Source organism: Eptatretus burgeri, chromosome 2, assembly GCF_056783735.1.
Source record: "Eptatretus burgeri isolate ZD-2024b chromosome 2, Ebu_testis_v1, whole genome shotgun sequence".
Lineage (NCBI taxonomy): Eukaryota > Metazoa > Chordata > Myxini > Myxiniformes > Myxinidae > Eptatretus > Eptatretus burgeri.
Genome location: NC_140962.1, coordinates 5744579 through 5769186, shown reverse-complemented (window position 1 = coordinate 5769186; position 24608 = coordinate 5744579). Strand labels below are relative to the sequence as shown.

At 44.4% G+C, this 24608-nt stretch overlaps 1 protein-coding gene across 1 annotated transcript in view; it reads right to left on the bottom strand.

The window, feature by feature from the left end:
- The window catches only part of LOC147031312 (unconventional myosin-XV-like), a 443397-nt gene that overhangs the window by 344121 nt on the left and 74668 nt on the right, over positions 1 to 24608 (bottom strand). The window contains exon 10 of the mRNA XM_085861560.1: positions 4782 to 4880. Within this exon, the coding sequence (XP_085717686.1) occupies positions 4782 to 4880 (99 nt within the window). The remainder of the gene's footprint in view (positions 1 to 4781; positions 4881 to 24608) is intronic.

Genomic DNA, 24608 nt, shown 5'->3' with positions numbered 1-24608 from the left:
TAAAGATTCCAACCATCGACTCCAGCAGGGGTCTGTAAAAACACACCATGCCACATGTGACGTGTACGAGGGAAAGTTGCAAATCATCATAAACAAATGAGTTTTAAAATATTGTTTGTAATTGACTTTATAACACTCCAGTCCCTGTGCCTGCCACACTTTTCTCATCTCCAGTCCTCCACCCGATGAAACCGAGTCGAGAGCCTAATGGATTTATTTAGTGTAATAGTGGTGCAGTCCAGGCATGATGGGCCAAATGGCGTCCTCCATCAAACCTCCTTGTTAACATGTATTGACCTTGCATTGATGTGGTCACAAACTACTGCAACCAACAGACATTATCAGGTTTTCCAGCAGAATCGAGTTTTGACTTCATGCAATGTAAAGACGGCACTTCGTCATTTTCCGTGAAGATACAACAATGGATGCTATTTCCGTATTTACAGAGAGAGAAAGAGAAAGAGAAAGAAAAAGAGAGAGAGTTTCTTTCCTGGCAGACATCTGATCACGATAACAAGCTTGCAAGCTTTTGTACCCGGATAACGTCAACAAAAATACCTTAAAATAAAGCTACCATGTAGATATTCACATAATCGTGGTCATGATCCATGAGCATTGCACTCTATGAGGAAGAAATGGTTTTCAAAACGAAGCAGCATATCAGAACAGCACTTCAATTCCCTATAATCATGGCATGCCTTTCTGATGACTAACATATAGAAACCTCCGTATGGGTCGTTACAAAAATACGGATTTCCGTAAAATACAGGAGTTTCGCCCATGTCATCATGTGTTGTCTTTGTGCCAAGTACGAATAAACATTGGTCCATATATCTCAGAGATATGGTTGCGGACACACACATACACACACACACACACACACACACACACACACACACACACACACACACACACACACACACACACACACACACACACACACACACACACACACACACACACACACGAAAATAGAAATGAAATCCATAAGCCCCCACTTTGGAATAAGTCCAATGGGGGCTAATAAATACACCAAAGCATTTAGACATCAATCCATGAATAAAGTGAGTGAGTTACTGAGTTTACTTGACAAAGCAAGGCAAAACCTGTTTCTCATCCTCATCTGAAGTGATGACTCATGGTGCTCAGAATCCAGGTTAAAATCTCATGCACTATATTGTATTTGTCTGTCATCTGGCAATGTGTACGAATAGTTGGACAGGCGGAATGATTGACAAGACAGCTAAAATCTAAACCCTACCTGTCCCGTGTACAGGCTGGAAAAAAAAGTTAATGTTGAGCCCTGTTACCAGCACTATCCTTGTATCTTCCCTGTGTTGGGTTCTTAATGCCAGACAAGCAACGAGGAGGAGATTAATGGGAGATAAAAGAAGGCTCCAGACTACAAGGCTAAAAAGTCTAAAAGAAGGCTAACAAGTCACTGAAATTTGACATAATTGCTTACAAATACCTGCTCTGAAAGGCCAGTGTGAAATAATCACAGAAGGCTAACAAATACCTGTTGCACAACTTAGACTTGTGCATTTTCTACATCATATCCACTGACTTATCACTGCTGTGAAATTTATTTTCTATTCCGATTGAAGTTTTTCTTTTTGCTTCAGCCTGCATATATAATGCTTATGTCTTTGCTTTTGTTTGTTCCATGTTTTGCTCATTTCTTCCAAATTGGACAAAGTGACTGCGTTGGGCCCAGTTAATTTCTGGTTCCTGGTTGGTCAGAGACAGGGATGATGAATTAATACTTGATGGGACAACACGGTTTCTGCAACGTGAAGAAAGATTGATATTCTTAGATATTTTCGGCTTGGCTATGACAACCTTTACCCTTTGGTTATCTGTCTGGAATTGCTCTCTGGCTGTTCCTCTACTCTCAAGGAGTTCCAGACAGAGATATTTATAATAATCTTCACAAACTTTTTTTTTGTATAGTCACGGCTCATGGAAGAACGAGTATTAGTACACTGAACATATCAGGAAACAACAGGTCAAAACAAACAATTGAGAGAGGAGGGAAACACCAACAACAAAGTCAAAGACCAAGGTAGAGGCAGACTTCGCCAAACAATGTGTTGGACCAATAGACTCAGCTTCAATGCAGGAGATTTCAATAATTTTGAAGGCCATTGTTTCCATGGCCTCAAGTTGAGCAACATGTGAGGCAGGGGGGACAGCCCTGAGGGGAGAGCAGTACTTCATCAAGCTGCGGATGAAGGCCTTGTAGGTGAATGAGTTCAGGTTTGCCAAGGAAGGACTTTGTATGACAGAGGATGTCCAGACGGTGGCTGGCTTTAAAGGCGAACTTAGAAATGTGGCTTGATCAAGAAAGATCATGATGAGAGTGAGACCCAAGAGTTTGAATAACTCAACTTCCTCAAGTGGATCGTCAAGAAAGTATATGGGGGAGTTGGCAGATGTCCTTTCGGAAAAAGATCATGAGCGTGAGAGATTTGTCAGGATTGAAAGACATATTCCAAGTGTTTGACCAGCTTGAGATTTTTTTCAAGGTCTGAAGAGAGGGAAGAGGCTGCAGCCTGCCTATCTGAAGGATGAGGAATATCATGACAAAGGGTAGAATCATCAGCAATTAGATAAAGAGGATTTTCCAGTCAGAGAGATCATTGATAGAGATCAGGAATAGGACTGGGCCCAGAACACAGCCTTGGGGTACTCCAGCCTTGACAGAGAGAGGGGATTAAAGGATTCTGTTGAGTGCCACACATTGGCTATGAGTAGAGGAAGTCAGTAAGCAATGTGTGGAGTTGGCCTTGGATGCTATAGGCACAGAGTTTGGAGAGTAAAGTTGGATGCCACACTATTGCAAAAGAATGAGATATGCCCAGAGTGACGGCCTCGATCTCATTTCTGACATTGAGGGCTTCTACCCATTGTTGGGTGAGTACAAGCAGCATGTCCAATGTAGGGTGAGCTGGTCTGAAACCAAATTGGTAATTTGAGATGAGGTTGTTGGAGAAAAGGAAGGATTTCAAATCTACTGCAATGATGGATTCCATGAACTTGATGATCATTGGAAGGAGGCTGATAGGTCTGTAGTTAAGGGGATCGGTTTTTGCACCTTTTTGAAAATGTAATTCAGTGATGTCGGCTGATTTTCATGCAGATGAAAGATGGCTTAGGGCTATAAATTTACCCAAATACACATTTTTATTCATGCACTGCCTTGGAGTTCCCTTTGTATCCATGCAAAGTTTTGGATACGCACACGCACATGCACACGCACACACTTTTATAGATAAGAAAAACCACAATGGAACAGCACCTGAAAAGCCTGTGTGCAATCGTTACACAAGTTTGCAAACATTCACAATAAAATATCATTTAAACAAGTGTCCAAGTGAAAAGAAACGAGCAACCTTTTTATTTCATTTCAAAGCTATTCATTAAAGGTTTGCAAAAGAGGTCTCTCTGGAAAATCCTCTATTTCTCTTTGCCGATGACTCAACCCTCTGCCATACCATCTGTCATCCCTCAGCCCGGCAAGCAGCAGCTTCTTCGCTCACTGCAGATCTGGATAAAATCACAAACTGGTCCAACACGTGGAACATGTCTTTCAATCCAGACAAATCTCACACTCTCACTATGTCTCTTCGAAAGGACCGTTTACAAAACCCCCCCATACACTTTCTCAACAATCCTCTGGAAGAAGTCTTTTCTTTCAAGCTTCTTGGTCTCACTATCTGCCATGACCTTTCCTGGGAAAGTCACATTTCCAACCTTGCCTCAAAAGCCAGTCGCCGACTGGGAATCCTCCGTCGTGCAAAGTCCTTCCTCGGCCCTCTTGAGCTCCTGACCACTTACAAAGCTTTTGTCCGTAGCCTGATGGAGTACTGCTCTCCCCTCTGGGCTGGTGCTCCTGCCTCCCACCTTTCTCGACTTCACGCTGTCGAAACCAGGGCATTTAAGATCATTGGCATCTCCCGCAATGAAGCTGAGTCTTTGGGCCTCTCACTCAATCACCGCAGGTTGGTCGGTGGTCTTTCTGTCTTCTACCGACTCCTCTCCAGCCTTGCCCCCCCTGCTCTCTCTGCGATTTGTCCCAACCACATTTCCACAGGGCGCTCAAGGTCCGCCAACAACCCCCTTCTGGTAAAACTAACAAAATCACGAATCACTGCTCATCTTCACTCTTTCATTCCTCTTTTTCCCGCCTTTGGAATAAACTTCCTCACTCTATTCTTTCCCATTCTTCCCTTCAGGCTTTCAAAACAGCTGTTCACCACCACCTCTTATCTTCCCCCATCCAAATCCTCGATCTTTTCTACCCCGATAATCCACCCAAGCCCACTTCCTTCAATTCTCCTGCTTTCCTTCCTGAAAGTCCCTTTAATGTCCATCTTCCCCTCGCCATGTTCCCCGTCCCATCCCCATCCCTCTCCCTTCCACAGTTCACCTGTGTCTGTTCCCCAATGTTTTGTCCCTTCCACTCCCGCCCCTCTTGTCTCATGCCTCCTTGCTGTGAGTTGTGTGTTAGCTCTCATACGAGCCTCGACCAAGGTATACAAAAAAAAAAAAAAAAAAAAAAAAAAAAAAAAAGAGAGGCATCAAAAAAAGAGGAACACTTAAATGAAAACAAGATGTGGAAGATTAGATCAAAAGCTTCCTTTACCACAGACAACATTGAAAAGTGAGAGGAAAATCAAGACAGGCAAAAATAAGCATTGGAATAAAGCAAGTAGGAAGGGAAGGAAAAGTGGGAAAAAAATGACAAGATAAAAAGATCAGAGAGAAACTAAACTTACCAGTTTAAAGAGGGTTATGGCTGTTTGAACATCCTCTTGATTGGGAAATGTTGTGATGGGAGCATCCAGAGGTGGAGAAATGCAACCAAATTTTCCACTCTAAAGAGAGAACGTGGGGATAGTTCACAATGAAGAAAGATAGGCAACAGCGAAATGACAAATTATGTGTTAGATGTGCAAGTCTAACCAATATACAAGAAAAGCATTTCAACGAATATCATGTAAAATACTGTAATTTAAAATGAAGTGTAATATGAACCAACAAACAATAATCCATGCCCATTAAAATACTAAAGTTCTGGGGCCAGATAATATGCATCCAAACATATTGAGGGAGTTGGCAGAGCAAATAAGCATGATGTTAACCAGCTCATTGGAGTCAGGACAGGTACCTGAAGACTGAATGGTAACAAATGAAATACCACTATTTCAGAACAATAGATCTGTTTAACTTCAGTTGTGGGTGTAACAGAGCAAGGTGGGTCACTCGAACTCAGTGGTTCCCAAACTTTTTTGTCCATGACCCAAAATTTGAAATCATATTTGCCTCACAACCCAAATGATACTGGTACCGAGTGTACCTATGATAAGAAATTGTCAGAGAAAATGCTTTTGACATGAAATCCCCCCCCCCTCAAAAACTGAGATTTTGAGGGGTGGGGTGTTTCAAGTTTGGGTCACGACCCTCGGTTTAGGAACCCCCACTCTAATTAAAGAGGCAAGACCAATCAAATTTCTCACATGGAACAAGATTTATTTTTTCCAAACTTGCAACCATTTAAGGTCCAGTCACACCTTGACGTTTTAGCCAGCAATGGCAACGTATCAAAATGTATGTAAAATGCTGGCTTACGCTGAACTTTTGATGTTTTTTTTTTTAAGATTCGGACGTATTCATAACGAGTTGGTCGTATGCATAGCAAATTAGTAACGGACACAGAACGTTTCGTTGTCTTATAGATAACTTATACCAACGAATGCTTAGCCTGTTGTCGGCGTTCACAACCTATGCCCAACGATAGTTTAACTTATGCATAGTGCACTGCACGTATCGCCGACGATCACGTGGCGTAACCTATTAAAAGGTTGCTGCACAGTGATTCAAATCATAACCGCCGGAGAAATGGAAGTGTCAACATCGCAGTCACACCTTGGCGATCTTGCCAGCGTATGCAAACCTCTGAAAAATGCGTGTAAAACGCTGGCACACGTCGAATACGGTATGGGTAAGTTTGGTATACGTGAATAGAACGCTAAGGTACGCTATCATACGTCGTAGTAAGTGGAGTACGTCTTGTACTTTTAAACGTGTTAAATATTTTACGACGTACTTTCCGTATGCTTCACACGTTCCGCATGCGATGGGAATAAGTTGGACGCACGATATGCGATCGTTGGCACACGTCGACAAAAGTTACTTGTTAGTTACTCATAAGTCGAAACACATCAATGTAATGGTTAGCGTCAGTGTTCCAGGCTCCCTGTTTTTTTTTTTTCTTCTTCGGTATGACGGTGATGTTGACACTTCGATTTCTAGTGTGGTTATAATATAATATGATTAATAGGCTGCCGCTCAACGATCTAAATCATAACCGCACTAGAAATCGAAGTGTCAACATGACCGTCATACCGAAGAAAAAAATTTTCATTTTTTTTAAATTAAAAACCAGGGAGTCTGGAACACTGATGCTAACCATTGCATTGACGTGTTTCGACTTATGATTAACTTACAATTAACGTGTGTCGACGTGTGTCAACGATCGCATAACGTGCCTACAACTTATGGCCAGCGTAGTGGAACTTGTGAGTGATACGCTGGCACAATTCGTAAAATTTCAAGCATGCTAAAATTTGAGGACAACCGCAAAGTACAACGATGAAAGCCAGTGTACTACGACATATGGCAGTGTTTTTCAGCGTGCTCTCAGTGTTTCCAAAACTTACCCATAACGTATTCGACGTGTGCCAGCGTTTTAGACAAATTTTTCAAAAATCGGCATAAGCTGGCGAAAACGTCAAGGTGTGACTGGGCCTTTAACAGTAATGAAAACAGTTTCTTCAAACATTCAGCCCAACATGCTGAGGCGAGCCTAAATCGGCTCTGGCAGTCAATCGTTCAAAAAGCAACCCTTGGGAGACTGAACCCGTCGCATAAAGTTCGTACTCGCCCCGTCCCGCTCGCGGTTCCGGGTCCTTTATCTCCTCCCCACAGAAAGCTGTGGGTGTGGCCATGGACGGACATCCTGTCTACAGTTTGTGAGAAGTGAACGCTGAGATATTAATTTCCATTATCACAGAAGGCTACAGCCCCAGCATAAACAGAGGAATAAAATGTATTTACAAAATGTTTTCCTCTTCTCTGCTATTTCACTGCTTGCATTCTCCCCAGCCTAAAGCTGCAACTCCCTGTGCAGCTTATAAGCATCATATGGGTTGTCACAGTACAGAGCGTGGACAGTGTGATGGGTTACGGTGTTGACCAGCGATGGATTGCTTGGTACGACAATGGAATTGGGCGCGCTTCCCTCACACGTTCTCGTTGGTACTAGATTATAATCTGGCGTTCGTCTTCTGACCAATCGGAGTCGCTACCCTCAAAGTCCGCAGGTGTTTGATTTGGGGCAACAGAGTCATGTGGGATGAAATGCCTTCCTCTCGACTCTGGAGTCTAGAGGTTGAAGTAGGTGGAAGACACACCTATATCTCTGCAAGATGCACCATCTTAGTGGGGCCACGACCGTTGGCTGGTTCAAACACATAGGTGCCCCCCATCCGGCCAATGACGTGGAAAATTTTGGACCCAAACTAGTCTTGGATTTTGTGTCCACCTCGGAAATGATTTTGTCCTCCAAGCCCTATTGGTAGCCCTTTTGCGGTTTTGTCAAACTGATCCTTCCGTTTTCTCCTTTCAATTTATAGGTGCTCCCCAGCCTTTTGGTAGGCATAGCATAGTCGCTGTTGATGTGTTGCCACCACACCTGAGTCAGGGGGTTCCCAACCCTCCTGTCCTTTTGATTCCAGCTTACCCAGGATTGAGTCAATTGGCAAGTGAGGGGCCTGTCCAAACATCAGGTAAAATGGGGTACACACCTTCAAATTAAGAAACTTCACCAACACACACCGTTCACACTGTTTGATCCAATTCTTTATGTCACCTTGCATGCCCAGCCAATAGCAGCGGGTTCTTAGAAGCTGTTCCATTCTCTCTTGTCCCTGGTGCCCCAGCTTATCATGGACTCCCTCCAGTACTGTACGTCTTCGTTTTATAGAAAGCAACAACTGCCAAACTGTTTCCTGGACTAGGTCGGTTATTTTTCTGAACATCAGCCCATCATCCTCACTGACGCGTTTCCACTGTTTTAGTAAAACCTTCAGATCCTTTGGCTCTTTCCCATGCCTTCGCTGTTGCTTTTCACCACATGTTCCAGTAGAAACAGAAACGGCAAAATTTGGGGTCTGTTACTTGCTGATATACCAGCTCTTTCCTGGATGTAGCTGGTAACACTTCCTCACATGGATGGTAATTTTTAGCTGTCATCTCTTCCAAGGAGTCCATTGAACGTATGGTTGTATTCCTTCTGCATGTCCTCAGCTTTAGCCACACATCAGTGGCACTCGCACTCCACATATTAACATACATGGTTCCTTGGGTGCAATCAACCGGCGTTGGTGTCACAGATACATCTTTCACAAGAAGAGATGACAGGAGCTCATTCATTGAAAGGGTGTCTGTTCAGGGTCCAAACACTGCAGCGCTGCATTCTGACTGTGTGGGGATATAAACTGGGGAGTTCTCTGCAATTTTGGCAACCCTAATCTTTGGTGTTTTCTTCCCTTCTCACAACCCTTGGAAGAGCTAAATTATTTCTGGGATATCTCTTAGTATGTTCATACCTAACAACCCTGAAATGTGAGGTTTCAGTTTTTTACCAGTGTCCTTCTGTGCAAGCAGACCGCACTTTGGTAAAGCTTTTCCAATTATTTCAACGTCTAATTCAACATAACCAATGTATGGCAATTTGAGACCATTGACAGCTCGAGGCTTTAACTATTCCAGTGGTTTCTGCAACAAACCCCCATTCGGCTGGATTTCCTTGAAAAAGAAGTCCTCAGAAATAATACTAACCATCGATCCAGTATCCATCAAACATGAGACCTCTTTTCCTCCTACAATAAATTCAACAGTTCACCTTTGATTTTCACCAAATCCTCAACTTCTCGGGAGAGTCTGTCTCGTCGGTCATCTTTCTTGGCGTTCAAGGGCGATGGACTCTGCTGTTACAGACGTTCCTGTTTGGTTGTTCTCTGTCTCCACTTCCTTGATGGTAGTGCGGCTCCCTCTCTTTGGTTTTGGATCTTCATCCTCTTTAGACCACCTAATGGCTTCTTTCTGAAGAGATGAAAAGCTAATGCTGTCATCCATTCTTATAGATTTCTTAAACTAGCTCCGAAGATGCTTATCATTTACATTTTCACTGAGTACTTCTCTCAATATTCGGTCTTTCATGGCCGTGACAGAGGGATCTTTTCTTTCCAAGCTATCGACTAATTTCAACAAATCCCTTTAAAATTCCCTCACAGTTTCCGTCTGAGTCTGTTGCCGTTCATACAGGTTACACCGAAGCTGCATCGGGGTGCGCTTTTCTTCAAAAACATCCTCCAGAACTTTGAGGATTTCATCAGCATCTTCCCACACTTCTCTTGGTTGAACCTTGACCTCCTCACGTGTTGGGCCCTCCCAGTGTCTGAACAGAAACAAAGCAGCTTCCTTGGAGCTCACACCATCCCGCTCGCGGTTCCAGGTCCTTTATCTCCTCCCCACGGGAAGCTGTGGGCGTGACCTGGGACGGACATCCTGTCGACAGTTCGTGGGAAGTGAATGCTGAGATATTAATTTCCATTATTACAGCAGGCTACAGCACCAACATCAACAGAGAAATAAAATGCATTCACAAAATATTTTCCTCTTCTCTGCTCTTTTACTGCCACTATTGGGAAGATTTTGAAGATGTCAATTACACCAAAGTCACATTTGCCACGGCGGCCGTGGGGTCTCCAAAATCTACGGTCACTCGCAATTATACGGCGGCCGCAGTATTTCCACGGTCACACAATGTAGCAGTCACATATGTTTTTATTTTTCGGGGAGCCGCACGGCGTATTTAGAAATTGTGGAGACCGAAACCGTGGGGTTGCCGTACGGTCGTAGATTTGATGTCACACGGTGACCTTAAGGGGGCCCTGCGGCGGCCATAGAATTTTCAAGGCAGACGCAAGGTAGCCTCAAGGCGACTGCAAGGTCACCGCAGGAGGGCCCTAAGGCGAACGTGCGGCCAGACGGACGGTAACGAGTGGGTTCATTATTTTTTTTTTACCAGTTTTTTTTATTTTTTTTTTTTTCGGCTTGTCGAATTGCTACGGCGAACGTAGAAATGAAGAAAAGTTATAACTCCGCGTTATAATTCCACGGCGACCCCTACGGCCTGTAAAAGATAGCCAAACAGTGTAGGGCCACCTTGAGGCCACCGCAGAAACTCTGCGGCGCCGCACGTTTCTGTCAATTCAGAGGGCGTACGGCCGCCGTATCCTCGCCGTAGAGCAAATGTGACTTCGGCCTGAGGGATCAGATGAAAACCATTTAAAGAAATATAAACGAATCAAAAGCAGTCAGCACGGATTTATGAAAGTGGGTGGGAAATCATGTTTAACAAATTTATGGGAGTTCGATGAAGCAGTTTTTGATTGGGTGGGCGAAGGAAGTGAAGTGGATCTTGTTAGTGCTATACTGCAACTCCGAGGGGGCATCTTGAAGTGTGAATTGGGCCTCATGGGCAATAGTTCAAAAAAAAACCTCAAGCAGAGAAAATAAATAGCATAGCTGCAGACATGTTTCACCCTTATTAGAGCTCATGAGTACACAATAATGCTCAAAATTGTCTGCTTGGACTGAACTTCCATTCGGAAATTCATGAATCGTATTCTGGTGAGGTTGAGGGTTTGTGTGGAGGTTTCATAACTACATATGGCATAACACGATAAGTGCTTTTTCTTCATATTTATCATGATGATGTGTCAGGTGTTGTATATTTGCTATCATTTGAGGTTGCAGTCATGTTTTTAACAGATTAGCAGGTATGTAATGCCAGTCATTAAATCTGTAGATAAGTGAAGAGTCATCAGCCTTTTAGTCACATAAACAGTCTGATTGGATGTTCTGGGTGGAGTGAGTTGGGTGGATGTCCTGGGCGGAGCTATCTGGGTGGTTGTTCGTTGCGGACCCATTTTCTCATTGGGACTGGCTCAATACAAAGCTTATGGGGCCCTGTGAAGCGTAAAGCTCAGAGACTCTGTGAAGCTTACAGCACACTTCAAAGTTTGCAACGTGGAGTGAAGCTAATCTGATGTTGCAAAGTGACATCGTGTTGCGAGGTTCAGAACAAACTACAAGGCCATCTGCTTGGAGAGGCCTGTTCTGCAAGCTAAGCCCTGTTCTGCATACAAGAACTCTCCGTTGAGACAAGAGGACTAAAAGTGGTTAGTACATCTCTTTGTGTAGCTAATTGAACGATTGTAATGCTTGTTCTGCACATGTTCTCATGTAACTGCATTGCAGGCCTTGTATCGACGCCATTGGATACTTTTGTATGTTGCTTCGTTTGATGTATAGGTTCATCGAGTCTTTGGGAGCCTCGGAGCTATATCTGTTGGGAGCTTTGGATATTCATTAAAAAACCGAAGGCTTCTCAATGAACACAACTCCTCATTAGTTTCTGCGTCTGACAACCTTTGAAAAGGCGATAATACGATGACAAAAACTCCCGTGGCAGATAAGCATTTGCTGCCATTATAGGGTAATTGTATTAGTTTTATTTGGAAGTGACAGCCTCGGATCTACTTGTTTGTTGCCCATAGTCGAACGGTGAATTCAGTTGGAAATTTGGTTGAAAACGGAGTAAACAAGGAGTGAGGTAAATGGGAAATAAGGAGAAGAGAAGATTACAAACAGTGTAATAGATGCTTGATGTGGGCCATATCAGAGATAGTGGAAATAGCAGGTAGTCAAAGTTGTAGGTAGTGTGAAGAAATAGCTCACATGAAGATAGTTATTGCTTAGTTGAAAGAATGGATAGTTATTTTACAGCAGGTGTCAGAATGTGAAGAAGTTGGAGACAAACATTTGTAACGTTTGTAGAGTGAGTCTGTAAAGGAAATTTAGAATGGTGAGGGTGTAGCGAGTGCAAGCAGTGGTGAGATTGTAGCGAGTGCAGGCAGTGGTGAGGTTGTAGCGAGTGCAGGCAGTGGTGATGTTGTAGCAAGTGTAGGCAGTGGTGAGATTGCAGCGAATGCAGGCAGTGGTGAGATTGTAGCAAGTGCAGGCAGTGGTGAGGTTGCAGCAAGTGCAGGCAGTGGTGAGGTTGTAGCGAGTGCAGGCAGTGATGAGGTTGTAGCAAGTGCAGGCAGTGGTGAGGTTGTAGCAAGTGCAGGCAGTGGTGAGGTTGTAGCGAGTGCAGGCAGTGGTGAGGTTGCAGCGAGTGCAGGCAGTGGTGAGGTTGCAGCGAGTGAGGGCAGTGGTGAGGTTGCAGCGAGTGCAGGCAGTGGTGAGGTTGCAGCGAGTGCAGGCAGTGGTGAGGGTGTAGAAATAGTGATTGGTGGGAATGCAGCCAGACAGTTTTAGTTGGCAATGAACGTTAAATATGAATCACAGACTTCGAGTTTTGTGCAGTTTTGAAGGAGTAGTTGTAAAGTATTTTGAAGGAAGGGTAAATGACATCGTATCAGGTCAGGGCAGGAAGACATTGGTTGTGGTATACCAAGGAGCAAATTATGTCAGGGAAATTTACCTAGATGATTTGAAAAATAGGTCTGGGATATTGGTTAATCGGCTGAAGGCAAAAGGTTTTGAGGTCATTTTATTCTGGTACTCTCCTAGGATTAGGAAATGGAATATAACTTATGAGCAGAGCGATAGATGTCAACCTATGGCTGGAAAAATGTTGTCAGGAGGAACTTTTTGCATTGAGGAAGCAGTGCAAATCATTTGTGGGCAAAGGGAGTGTTTCGAGAATGATGGCCAAATGCTAAATAGAAAGGGGACAACAAGGTTTGCAGTGGGAATTGAGGAGGAGATTCAGGATTTTTTTAGATTAGAGGAGGGTGGCGAAGCTCTAAAGGAAGGACTGATGATTTAACTGTGATTGGTAAACCGAGGCAGGAAAATATAATTTCAGGAAGAGAAAAGTGAAATTTATTCCATACCAATGCCAGGAGGTTAAGTAATAAGATGGAAGAGCATGAGGCCAAATTAGATAGCGAGGAGTACGATATAGCTGCAGTAAGTGAGACATGGTTTAACAAGAACAGTAACTGTAGGACAGGATTAGAAAGTTACAAGATGTATCAGTGGAACAGGAAAGCAATCTGGGTAAAAGACAGCATTGCAGAGTGAAAGGGGTGATGTTAAGGAGGAAATGAATGTGGAGGATTCTGTCGAGGCGGAGATTAGAAATTGTAAAAACAGTCAGACACTCATAGGATGCTCTTTTTAACTTGCTAGGGATAGATTGGGTCCAGGAACAGGGAAAGGGCAGAGCAGTTGAGGATTTCCTAGATATAGTCCATAATTGCTTTTTAACGCAGTGTGTGGATAAGCCCATGAGAGGGAGTGCAGTGTGAGACCTCCTTTTAAGTAATGATACCAATATGGTTGGGGAGATGTGGGTAGGAAAGCATTGAGGATCAAGTGACCATGACCTAGTGTGTGCAAGAATTCTGGAAAGAGTTAGAGTTCAGGACAATAGAGTAAGGCTATTAGATTTCAGGATGGCAAATCTTGAGGGGATGAGGAGAGTGTTGGGTGATGTAGATTGGGAGAAATTAACAAGACGACATTCAGCATCAGAGAAATGGGAAACCTTCGAGGACCAAATGTGTCGAGTGCAGAGTAAGTACATTCCAATGAGGTGTAAAACTAGAAGCAGAAAGAGACCAGGGTGGTTGCGTAGTGAGATAAGGAACGCTATTAAAAAGAAGCAGAAGGGATTTATTAGGTATAAAATAACAGGACTGGAGTTAGATTTACTGTATATCACTATCGAAGTAAACAGAGGCAAGTGAAGAACATAACTCGGCAAGCTAAAAGAGAGTACGAGAAGGACATGACTAAGAATATTAAACATAATAACAAGGCTTTCTTTAAGTATATCAGGGGAAAAGAACAGGTTAGGACCAGTGTGGGCCCATTGAGGGAAAGCACCAGGAGAGTGGTTAGTGATGAAGGTGAGATGGCAGGTTGATTAAACAGGTATTTTCTTCAATTTTTACACAACAGTCAGGAGAATTGCCAACAGCTGAGGGTATCTATCGAGGAGGTGAGGAAGGGCTTTTACAGAAGATCCAGGTTGGAGTCGAGGAAGTAAAGGAACAGCTCGGTAATCTAAGAGAAGATAAGGCTCCGGGTCCAGATAGTAGGCAACCGAGAGTGTTGAAGGAGGTGGCTGAGCAGGTAGGTGAGATGTTAACGGATATTTTCAATTGTTCCCTGGAGTCAGGACAGGTACCGGAGAATAGGAGAGGAGCAAATGTAACACCATTATTTAAGAAAGGATCCAGAGAAGAATTGGGAAACTATAGACCTGGTCGTTTGACTTCAGTTGTGGGGAAGGTGTTGGAGACATTAAGGACCAGATGAGGAACCATTTAAGTAAATACAAACAAATTAAAGGCAGAAAGCATGAATTTACCAAAGGGAGGTCTTGTCAAACAAATTTCATGGAGTTCTAGAAAGCAGTTTCTGATTGGATGGTTGAGGGGAAGGCAGTGGATAGAGTATATCTAGACTTTAAGAAGACATTTGATAAGGTACCACATCGGAGGTTGTTAGCCAAAGTGAGGACTTGCTGAGTGTCTGGTCAGGTAGCTAATTGGACTGCAAACTGGCTGAGTGAAAGGAAGTAAAGAGTAGCTGTGAGTGGGAGGATGTCTTATTGGGAGGATGTAAGTAGTGGAGTACCTCAGGGATCAGTACTGGGACCATTACTATTCATTATTTATGTCAATGTTTTGGACAGTGGGGATAAGAGTTGCCTTTCCAAATTAGCAATGCCAATAAGCTTGGAGGTAAGGTCGATAGCAGAGGGGGTGGATGTGATTCGATCCAGAAAAGTCGAGATACTTTCCTGGATTGGGCAAAAGATTGGCAGATTCAATTTAACAAAGAAATGTAAGGTGGTTGGGTTGGGTGATGCGTCAAACTTTACATGTTAACCCTTGAATATCGCGGGTTTGAATATCATGGTTTTGATCACTCGTGGGAAACGTGTGTGTACCGATTCAGTTGGTGTGAGGCTTAATTTTGACCAATCACAGTTTTTGAGCTGAGTCGCATCATCGGTTGCTTCCATGTGGATGGTTATCTCGCACCACGAGCCTTTTGTTGTTTCTCACCGACAATTAAGGCCCTGTCACACCTTGAAGATTTAGCCAACGTATGCCTAACGTATGCAAAATTGGGCTAAAACGCCGGCACACGTCGAATACGTTATGGGTAAGTTTGTATACGTTAAGAAGCACGCTGAAAAACACTGCCATACGTCGTAGTACGCTGGCTTTCATCGTTGTACTTTGCGGTTGTCCTCAAATTTTAGCATGCTTGAAATTTTACGACATGCCAGCGTATGACTCACCGTTCATGCTACACTGGCCATAAGTTGTAGGCACGTTATGCAATCGTTGACACACGTCGACACACGTTACTTGTAAGTTACTCATAAGTCGAAACACGTCGAGGTAATGATTAGCGTACCCGAAACTTCTATATAACCTATGAGTAACGTGTTGTAGGCACGTTACACGATCGTTGACACACGTCGAGGCACGTTATGCGATCGTTGACACACGTCGAGGCACGTTACTTGTAAGTTACTCATAGATCGAAACACGTCGAGGTAATGCTAAGCGTACCCAAAACTTATTTCTAACCTATGAGTAGCGTGCTTTGAACCAATGTGTAACGTACCTCCAACGCATATTGACGTATTTGATTGACGTCTTCCGGACGACCACAAAACTTACTGAACGTGTTTCTAATTTACAGCTACCGTATAATGGCGTATTGGCAGCGTTTAAAAAAAAAAAAAAACAACAACAATAACTTCCGATATTTCGTCACGTGCCGTTACGTCACGTCCAATTGCCTCTTCAGTTTGCTCATGTCTTATTCTTAGTTCCTCCTGTGTGAATATTTTCTGTTTGAGGATATTGTCACGTCGACGTCGAAACTTAAGCAAATGTCCGAATATATTTTAAAATTTGTGATAGACTAAAAAAACAAACAAAAAAAAACACAACACAACAACAACAACAACAACAACTTCAAATATTTCGTCACGTGCCTTCACGGAGCCAAGGAGAAAAAAGTGCCTTGACGGAGAAAATAAGTTTCGGGTATGCTAAACATTACCTCGACGTGTTTCGACTTATGAGTAACTTACAAGGAACTTGCGTCACCGATCGCATATCGTGCCTACAACTTATTCCCAGCGTAGCGGAACGTGTGAGCCATACGGCGAGTACGTCGTAAAATTTTCAGCATGCTTGAAATTTCACGACGTACTAAACGTACCACGAAATATGACAGCGTACTTCATCGTTTTTCAGCGTGCTCTTAACGTATTCGACGTGTGCCAGTGTTTTAGACACATTTTTCATAGGTCGGCATACGCTGGCTAAATCGTCAAGGTGTGACTGCGTGGTTGACACTTCCAATTCTCAGGCGGTTATGATTTAAATCGGCGTGAGGCAGGTTTTTAACAGGCTATGCCACGAGTTCATCAGCGATATGTGCAGCGCGCTATGCCTAAGTTAAACTATCGTTGGGCATAGGTTGTGAACGCCGACAACACGCTAATCATTCGTTGGTATAAGTTATCTATAAGACAACGAAACGTTCTGTGCCCGTTACTAACATGTTATGCATACGACCAACACGTTATGAATACGACCAAAACTTTAAAAAAAAAAAACAGCAAAATTTCAGCGTACGCCAACGTTTTACATACATTTTTATACGTTGCCATTGCTAGCTAAATCGTCAAGGAGTGACAGCGCCTTTAATTAGGGTGCCAAATTGTGAAATGATGGACAAAAGTGATTAAAATTTTTTTATTAATCAGCTGGTTTAGGGAGCTGTAGACCAATATTTATAAAAGAAAAACATCCACAGGTTAAAAAAGTAAATGATTTAAGACATTAATAGGAGAGATTAATTTCCCATTAATAGGGCCAGAGGTCATCAATGTGGGTCAGGTCAGGCCTGGGGATCAATCATCAAAAATCAATGTGGGTCAGGCCTGGGGAGTCATGGATTCACTGGATAATGGGGTGTGGCGCTGCCGGTACCTGCGCGGGAGGACAAAAGCCCGAGTCGTCATGTCCTTGGTGCTTCCAGTCTTGCTCTATGGATGTGAGACTTGGACTCTGACCAGGGATTTGAGAAGAAATCTCAATTCCTTTAGTACCAGGTCACTTCGGAGAATCCTTGGCTATCGCTGGTCGAACTTTGTGTCCAACAAGCGGTTGCTGAGAGAGACTCAAATGAGATTTGTCACCTGCATAGTCCATGAGCTTCAGCTGTGGTTGTATGGACATGTGGCTCGTTTTCCTGATGCTGAACCTGCTCACCAGATTCTCTCAGCGAGGGGACCTCGTGAGTGGAGGAGGCCAATGGGCCAACCATGTGCCCCATGGTTGCAGTAGATTGATGAACATCTCAAGATGTGGATTGTCCAGGCACCTGTCTGGGGGATGGCCAGACGGAGGCCCTTGCAGTACTCGTGGAAAGTGGATGCAGCAACGCACTGCTCCAGCGCATGCTCCCATACATGAGCTGACCTGAGATGTCTGATAAGAAGCATGGACACTAAACAAGAAGCTACCATAACAGAGTATGGAAAGACCGAATGGTTTGGAATTGGGAACGGGGTCAGACAGGAGTGCATTCTCTCCCCTTAATTATTCAATCTGTATAGTGAGTCCATTATGAGGAAATCAAACTCGGATGACATGCAGGCTCGAGTCAAGATTGGAGGAAGATGTATCAACAAGCTAAGGTATGCTGCTGATATCACTTTTGGCAGAAAGTAAAAAGGAATTGATGAAACCTCTGCAGACAGTGAGGAAGGAAAGTGAAAAAGCTGGTCTTTATTTGAACCTAAAAATAAAAAATAACAATAACCTTGTCAACTGAGAAAATCAATGTGTTCAGATTGGGAGACGATCATGTGGAAGTCGTGGAAAGTTTCACCTTTTTGGGTTCTCATATCAAAGTGAGTGGAGAATGTAAACGAGAAAGTAATAGACGGTTAGCATGAGCGAGAACGGCAACATCAGGATTGACAAAGATCTGGAAAGACAAAGATGTCACAATACAAACCAAGAGTAAGCTGGTGAATGCTCTGGTGTTTCCAGTTGCAACGTATGGATGTGAGATGTAGACAGTGAAAAATAAAGAAAGGACGAAGATTGACAGTTTTGCAATGGGGTGTTGGAAATTAATGTTAAAATTCCATGGACTGCAAGAAGAACAAACAAATCAGTGCTTGAAGAAATTAGACCACCATGTACATTCGAAGCCCTGATGCAAAAACAGAAATTGTCTTCCTTTGGAAACATCATGCACGCACAAAACGAAAGTTTGGAGAAATCAACCATGCTGGGTACGGATCAAGGAATAAGAGGAAGAAGCAGACCTTGTATGTGCTAGATCAGGGGTTCTAAACATTTTGATGATTCCAGACCCCCAATGGATTTCCCAACATGGTCCCATACCCCTTCGCTTGACTGTCAAAATCATCACCACCAGTCCTATAAGTTGACTATGAATCCAAAGATGTCAATATCTTGATTTGTAGTCAACAGCTACAAGTATTTTACAATATAACTTTGATTCACCTATTTCAGATTATAAATCAGCAACTTTACTTCTTGTAGTTGAGTTTTATTACACGAAAGAAGAAAACAAACTTGAATGTGCAAGTTTTTCAATATCTCGACTACATAACACATACTCTTACTAATCTAGTGAGATATTTGATGTTGTTTTTGTGCAATCAAAATATGGAATCGGGGTACAGTTACTGACAATGCTACTCGCATGTCATCTGATATTGTGGTGAATTAACGTGAATCGAGGGACATGACGCGGGATCACATGTTGTGCGTCTCGCGTATAAGGGGATGTCTCTCTGCGGCACGAGTGATTGTCCCCGGGGCATTGCTATTGACATCGGCTGTCCACTTGATGCTCGTTAACTGAAGGTGCTCATTGACTGGTGAGAATGGAGATTATATCGAACTCCGTGCTTACGCGGATTTAGTCTGCAATGGTTAACTGCACATGTATACGTTACTGCTTATGTACTCCTAGCTGAACCTGTATTTCCTGGTGTGCCCACAGAAGCGGCTCCAATCAAATGGAATAAAGCCTAAACTCTGAAGGTTCATCTCTCGCTCTCATTTCAATTTATTCCATTTGATTTTCTCGGCTCTCTCAACCAACGATGGACAAGATCTACAAACCAGAGAGGTTCGACGCAGACCCGAACGCGACTGACGCAGAAATGAAATGGTCACATTGGTTCTGCTCCTTCTCACACTATCTGACCATCATCGCGGAGGGAGCTGACAAATTTGCCGCTCTCGTGAATCATGTCTCGCCCGGCGTGTACAGGCTCTTCTCGGGGTGCGACACTTACGAAGCAGCGATCGACGTGCTGCAGGCGCTCTACGTGAAGCCCAAGAACGAGGTATACATACGACATCTTCTCAACACACGCAAGCAAGCAGCCGGGGAGACAATCGATCAGTTCCTGCAAGCTCTGAATCAGCTGGGAAAAGACTGCAGCTTCCGGGCGGTAAGCGCCGAGGAACACCGAAAGGAAGCGACCCGGGAGGCATTCATCCAAGGACTCAGATCAGCCCACATACGGCAACGCTTACTAGAGAAAGCGCAACCCACTCTTGACAAGGTAGTCGATCAGGCTCGAGCGATGGATACGGCTCAGCAGCAATCTGAGTCATTTGGGACACCGATGCTGCTCATGAACGCTGCTACGATGGGAACCCAAGGAACCCCACTGGCACAGACACAGCCAGACATGAGGGATGGAGAAACACCCGAGGAGCCGGATACCCAGACCTCGTCAAACTCCTCAGCAACTGCTCCGGTCGGTAAATGCTTCTTTTGTGGGTACAAAAGGCATCCTCGTCAAAAATGTCCCGCCAGGGATGCCACATGCATGAATTGCGACAAGAAAGGGCATTATGCCAGGGTATGTAAATCTACTCTAAGGAGGAATAAACCCACTTCTGCGGCTCTCTACTCGCAAAATAAATTGACTGCAGCCTCCCCGGGGAATCTATCCAAGGCTATCATCAACGTACGAATTAACGGGCATATGGCTGAGGCACTGATTGATACCGGTAGCTCTGAAAGTTTCGTCAACAGCTCGCTAGTGAAGGGCAGGAAATGGGTAATCCACCCGACTGACAATACGGTATGCATGGCCGCCACCTCACTACAATCCCGCGTACGAGGGTACTGCAATGTTGAATTGGACGTAAAAGGGTACACGCATCGGGATGTAAAGGTGCTGGTGCTTCGTGATTTGTGCGCAGACGTAATTCTGGGTCATAATGTCCTCAAGCAGCACACGAGCGTCGAAATACCCTTTGGAGGAAGCAAGCCTCGTCTAATTTTAAATGCGTTGACCACCGCGGAGGTGACGTCCCCCCAGCTGTTCGCTAACTTGTCGCCGGTCTGCAAACCGATAGCGATCAAATCGCGGCGATATACCACTGCTGACATGAATTTCATCACTTCGGAAACCAAACGATTACTGGAGGAGGGAATTATAGAACCGAGCGATTCGCCATGGCGCGCACAGGTGTTAGTAACCAGCAGTCAGAACCATAAGAAACGGATGGTTGTCGATTATTCCCAAACGGTCAATCGCTTCACCCAACTCGACGCCTACCCCCTGCCGCGCATAGATGAGATGGTCGAACGCGTGGCCAATTATAAGGTATTCAGTACCATCGACTTGCGAAGCGCCTATCATCAAATTCCCATCCGAGAGGAAGACAAACCGTACACTGCATTCCAGGCAGGGCGGCGCCTCTACCAGTTCAGAAGGATACCATTCGGTGTCACGAATGGAGTAGCTTGCTTCCAACGGGTTATGGACGACATCATCTCAGATGAAAACCTCGAAGACACTTTTGTTTACGTGGATAATGTGACAGTGTGCGGTAGGGATCAGAGGGAACATGATAGGAATCTGGACAGATTCTTGAGCATTGCTGGAAAATATAATCTGACTCTCAACTACGAGAAATGCGTATTCTCGGCAAGGTCAATTGACCTTCTCGGCTACACAATAGCCGACGGCACAATTAAGCCTGATCCTGAGCGATTGCGCCCGCTCCGTGAGCTTCCACCACCTCAGGACTTGCAAACAATGCGCCGGGTGATCGGGATGTTCGCTTACTATGCAAGATGGATTTCGCAATACTCCGAGAAAATACATCCCCTAGTGCATTGCAAAAACTTTCCACCAGATGCCGCTGTCGTAAAAGCTTTCCACGATCTCAAGGATGATATCAGTAAGTCCGTGGTTTTATCGATCGACAGCTCGGTGCCCTTCGTGGTGGAGACCGACGCTTCAAATCACGCCATAGCTGCTACACTTAATCAGTCTGGGCGGCCGGTCGCTTTCTTCTCGAGAACTCTCTCTAGAAGCGAGCAGAGACACTCGGCAATAGAGAAGGAGGCGTACGCCATCGTCGAAGCGCTGCGTAAATGGAGACATTATTTACTGGGAAACCACTTCACGCTCGTTACGGACCAACGATCCGTGGCTTTCATGTTTGATGGGAAAAATAACGGGAAAATTAAGAATGAAAAAATTATGAGATGGCGGATAGACCTAGCTTGCTACAGGTACGACATTGTTTACCGGCCCGGGAAAGAAAACCCTGCTGCAGATACCTTCTCCCGGGTCTACAGTTCGGCAACAATCAGTCAGGCTTTGCAAGACCTCCATGTGTCTCTGTGCCACCCAGGGGTAACCAGGATGGCACATTTCGTACGCAGACAAAATCTTCCCTATTCTGTTGAAGATATTAAACAAATGAATGCTTCATGCCCTGTTTGTGCTGAACTAAAACCCAGATTCCATGGCGCGGCTTCTGGCAGACTGATCAAGGCTACTTCCCCCTTCGAGAGACTAAACATCGACTTCAAAGGGCCCCTACCGACCGAAACAGACAACAGATACATATTCACCGTTGTTGATGAATATTCAAGGTTCCCTTTCGCGTTTCCGTGCTCGGATATGACCTCGGGCACTGTCGTAAAATGTCTCTCTGACCTCTTCGCTATGTTTGGGAGACCTTCGTACATACATTCAGACAGAGGGCCGTGTTTCATGTCGGCCGGGCTAAAACAATTCCTATTAGAGCACGGCATAGCAACTAGTCGAACGACGGGTTACAACCCACAGGGAAACGGGCAGGTGGAACGGTATAATGGAGTAATTTGGAAAGCCGTAACTCTGGCGCTGAAATCGAGAGGACTGGGCCCCGAGCGATGGGAGGTTACTCTTCCTGACGCTCTGAATTCCATACGCTCTTTGCTCTGCACGTCCACAAATGCCACTCCTCACGAACGTATGTTTACTCACCAACGACGTTATGTTGACGGTCAAACGGTGCCCAACTGGCTGACCCACCCCGGTACAGTGTTCATGAAACGCCCGGTACGACAAAGCAAGTATGAACCGCTGGTGGAGGGGGTCGAACTCATTGACACTAATCCAGAGTATGCTCATGTCAGGCTCCCGGATGGCAGGGAGACCACTGTGTCGGTTCGCCATCTGGCTCCCTCAGGTACTCCTCCCGCCGGTACACCACCTTCTGGCACTCCTCCTCCTGACATTTCCCCCCCAGGAACTCCGCCAGGCGACGGGGCTGCCGCGTTCCACCCGAGAGCGATCGAGGAGTCATCCCCGGCACAAGTCGAGGCTCACCAAGAGGATCGGGAGTCTCCCTCAAGTGAAACTGCCGTTTACTCCCGGAGAGGTCGACGAATAAGGCCCCCTCGACGACTCAATCTGTAAAGGGGATTATCGGCATTCTCGCTGCTCATGCTCCTATATGCCCATTATATCATATATCGATGCTCATTTCCATGCTCCTACAACTCAAAATAATCACTGCTTGGCATGTATGCTCCTGTAGATCAATTAGTCCGCGTTGCTTGAGATGTATACTCCTATAGTGCTAAAGCAATCATGGTGTGTAAGATGGGCCCCTAGTTACATTTTAAAGGTGGGGAGAATGTGGTGAATTAACGTGAATCGAGGGACATGACGCGGGATCACATGTTGTGCGTCTCGCGTATAAGGGGATGTCTCTCTGCGGCACGAGTGATTGTCCCCGGGGCATTGCTATTGACATCGGCTGTCCACTTGATGCTCGTTAACTGAAGGTGCTCATTGACTGGTGAGAATGGAGATTATATCGAACTCCGTGCTTACGCGGATTTAGTCTGCAATGGTTAACTGCACATGTATACGTTACTGCTTATGTACTCCTAGCTGAACCTGTATTTCCTGGTGTGCCCACAGAAGCGGCTCCAATCAAATGGAATAAAGCCTAAACTCTGAAGGTTCATCTCTCGCTCTCATTTCAGATATATCAAGTCGATTTCTCCACTTTGATTTCAGATTTAAGAATGCAGAGAATCCTGTTTCACAAAAGTATGTAGTTCTGAAGGGAACCAAAACATTCATTGCCCTCATAGCCAAGTTTGGGTAAGCTGCGATTTGCTCACACCAAAACTGCTTGACATCCATACCAGCCCTTTCAAAATCAGCTTTCTTTCTTGGGTCTTCTTGGAAGTCAATGAAATCATCCTTTGCTGAATTGTTGTCACTCAATCTCGATACATCAAACGAGAAAGGGTTTTGGATCCAAACAGATTCGATGCTAAGATCATCAATATCTGAGAAGTAACGTTCAAAATTTGTACATAGGACTTCCAAATGGTTCTCGACTTCTTGAAGTATTTATACAGGCAATGATTTACCATCTCCAACAAGAATATTGTCAAGGATTGGAAAGTTTGCTAGGTTTCCGCTTTCAACACGGCAACTCCAAATAGGTAATTTCCTTGTAAATGCGACAACTTTTCCCCTGGCTTGAATAATGTCCATATCCCTTCCTTGCATTGACATGTTCAATTCATTGAGGAGACTAAAAATATCAGCCAAATATCCCAGGCGAACAATAAAATGTTCATCTTCAAAATGATTTGCAAGGGGGGATTGTTGATGCTTGAGGAATTCGAAAATTTCATCCCGAATTTCAAGGTTTGATATTAATCGGACAAGTGCTTCCCAAGTTATGGCCATTTATTTGCCAAACCAATGACAGGACACGTTGCTGCGTAGGCGTGGCCGATGGGGAAAGGGCGCCTTAGTTACCAATGACAGGACACGTTGCTTGGCCTTTTGCACCCACAGTATCTATCTTCTATCTATCTATAATTCCAGCAATCTCTGTTTGTTTGCCTTTCAAAAGGTTTGAAATTAATCGGACAAGTAGTTCCCAAGTTATGGCCAAGTTAGAGCGCATTCCCCATTACAGGTTACAACGTATGGACTTCCGGATAGTGATGACTTACTGTATTCTAATAATTTCTCGATTTCTTATGCGCATTTATAGATAAACACAATGCCCCAATCCAGTCATCGTTTACGAGAGTGAAGG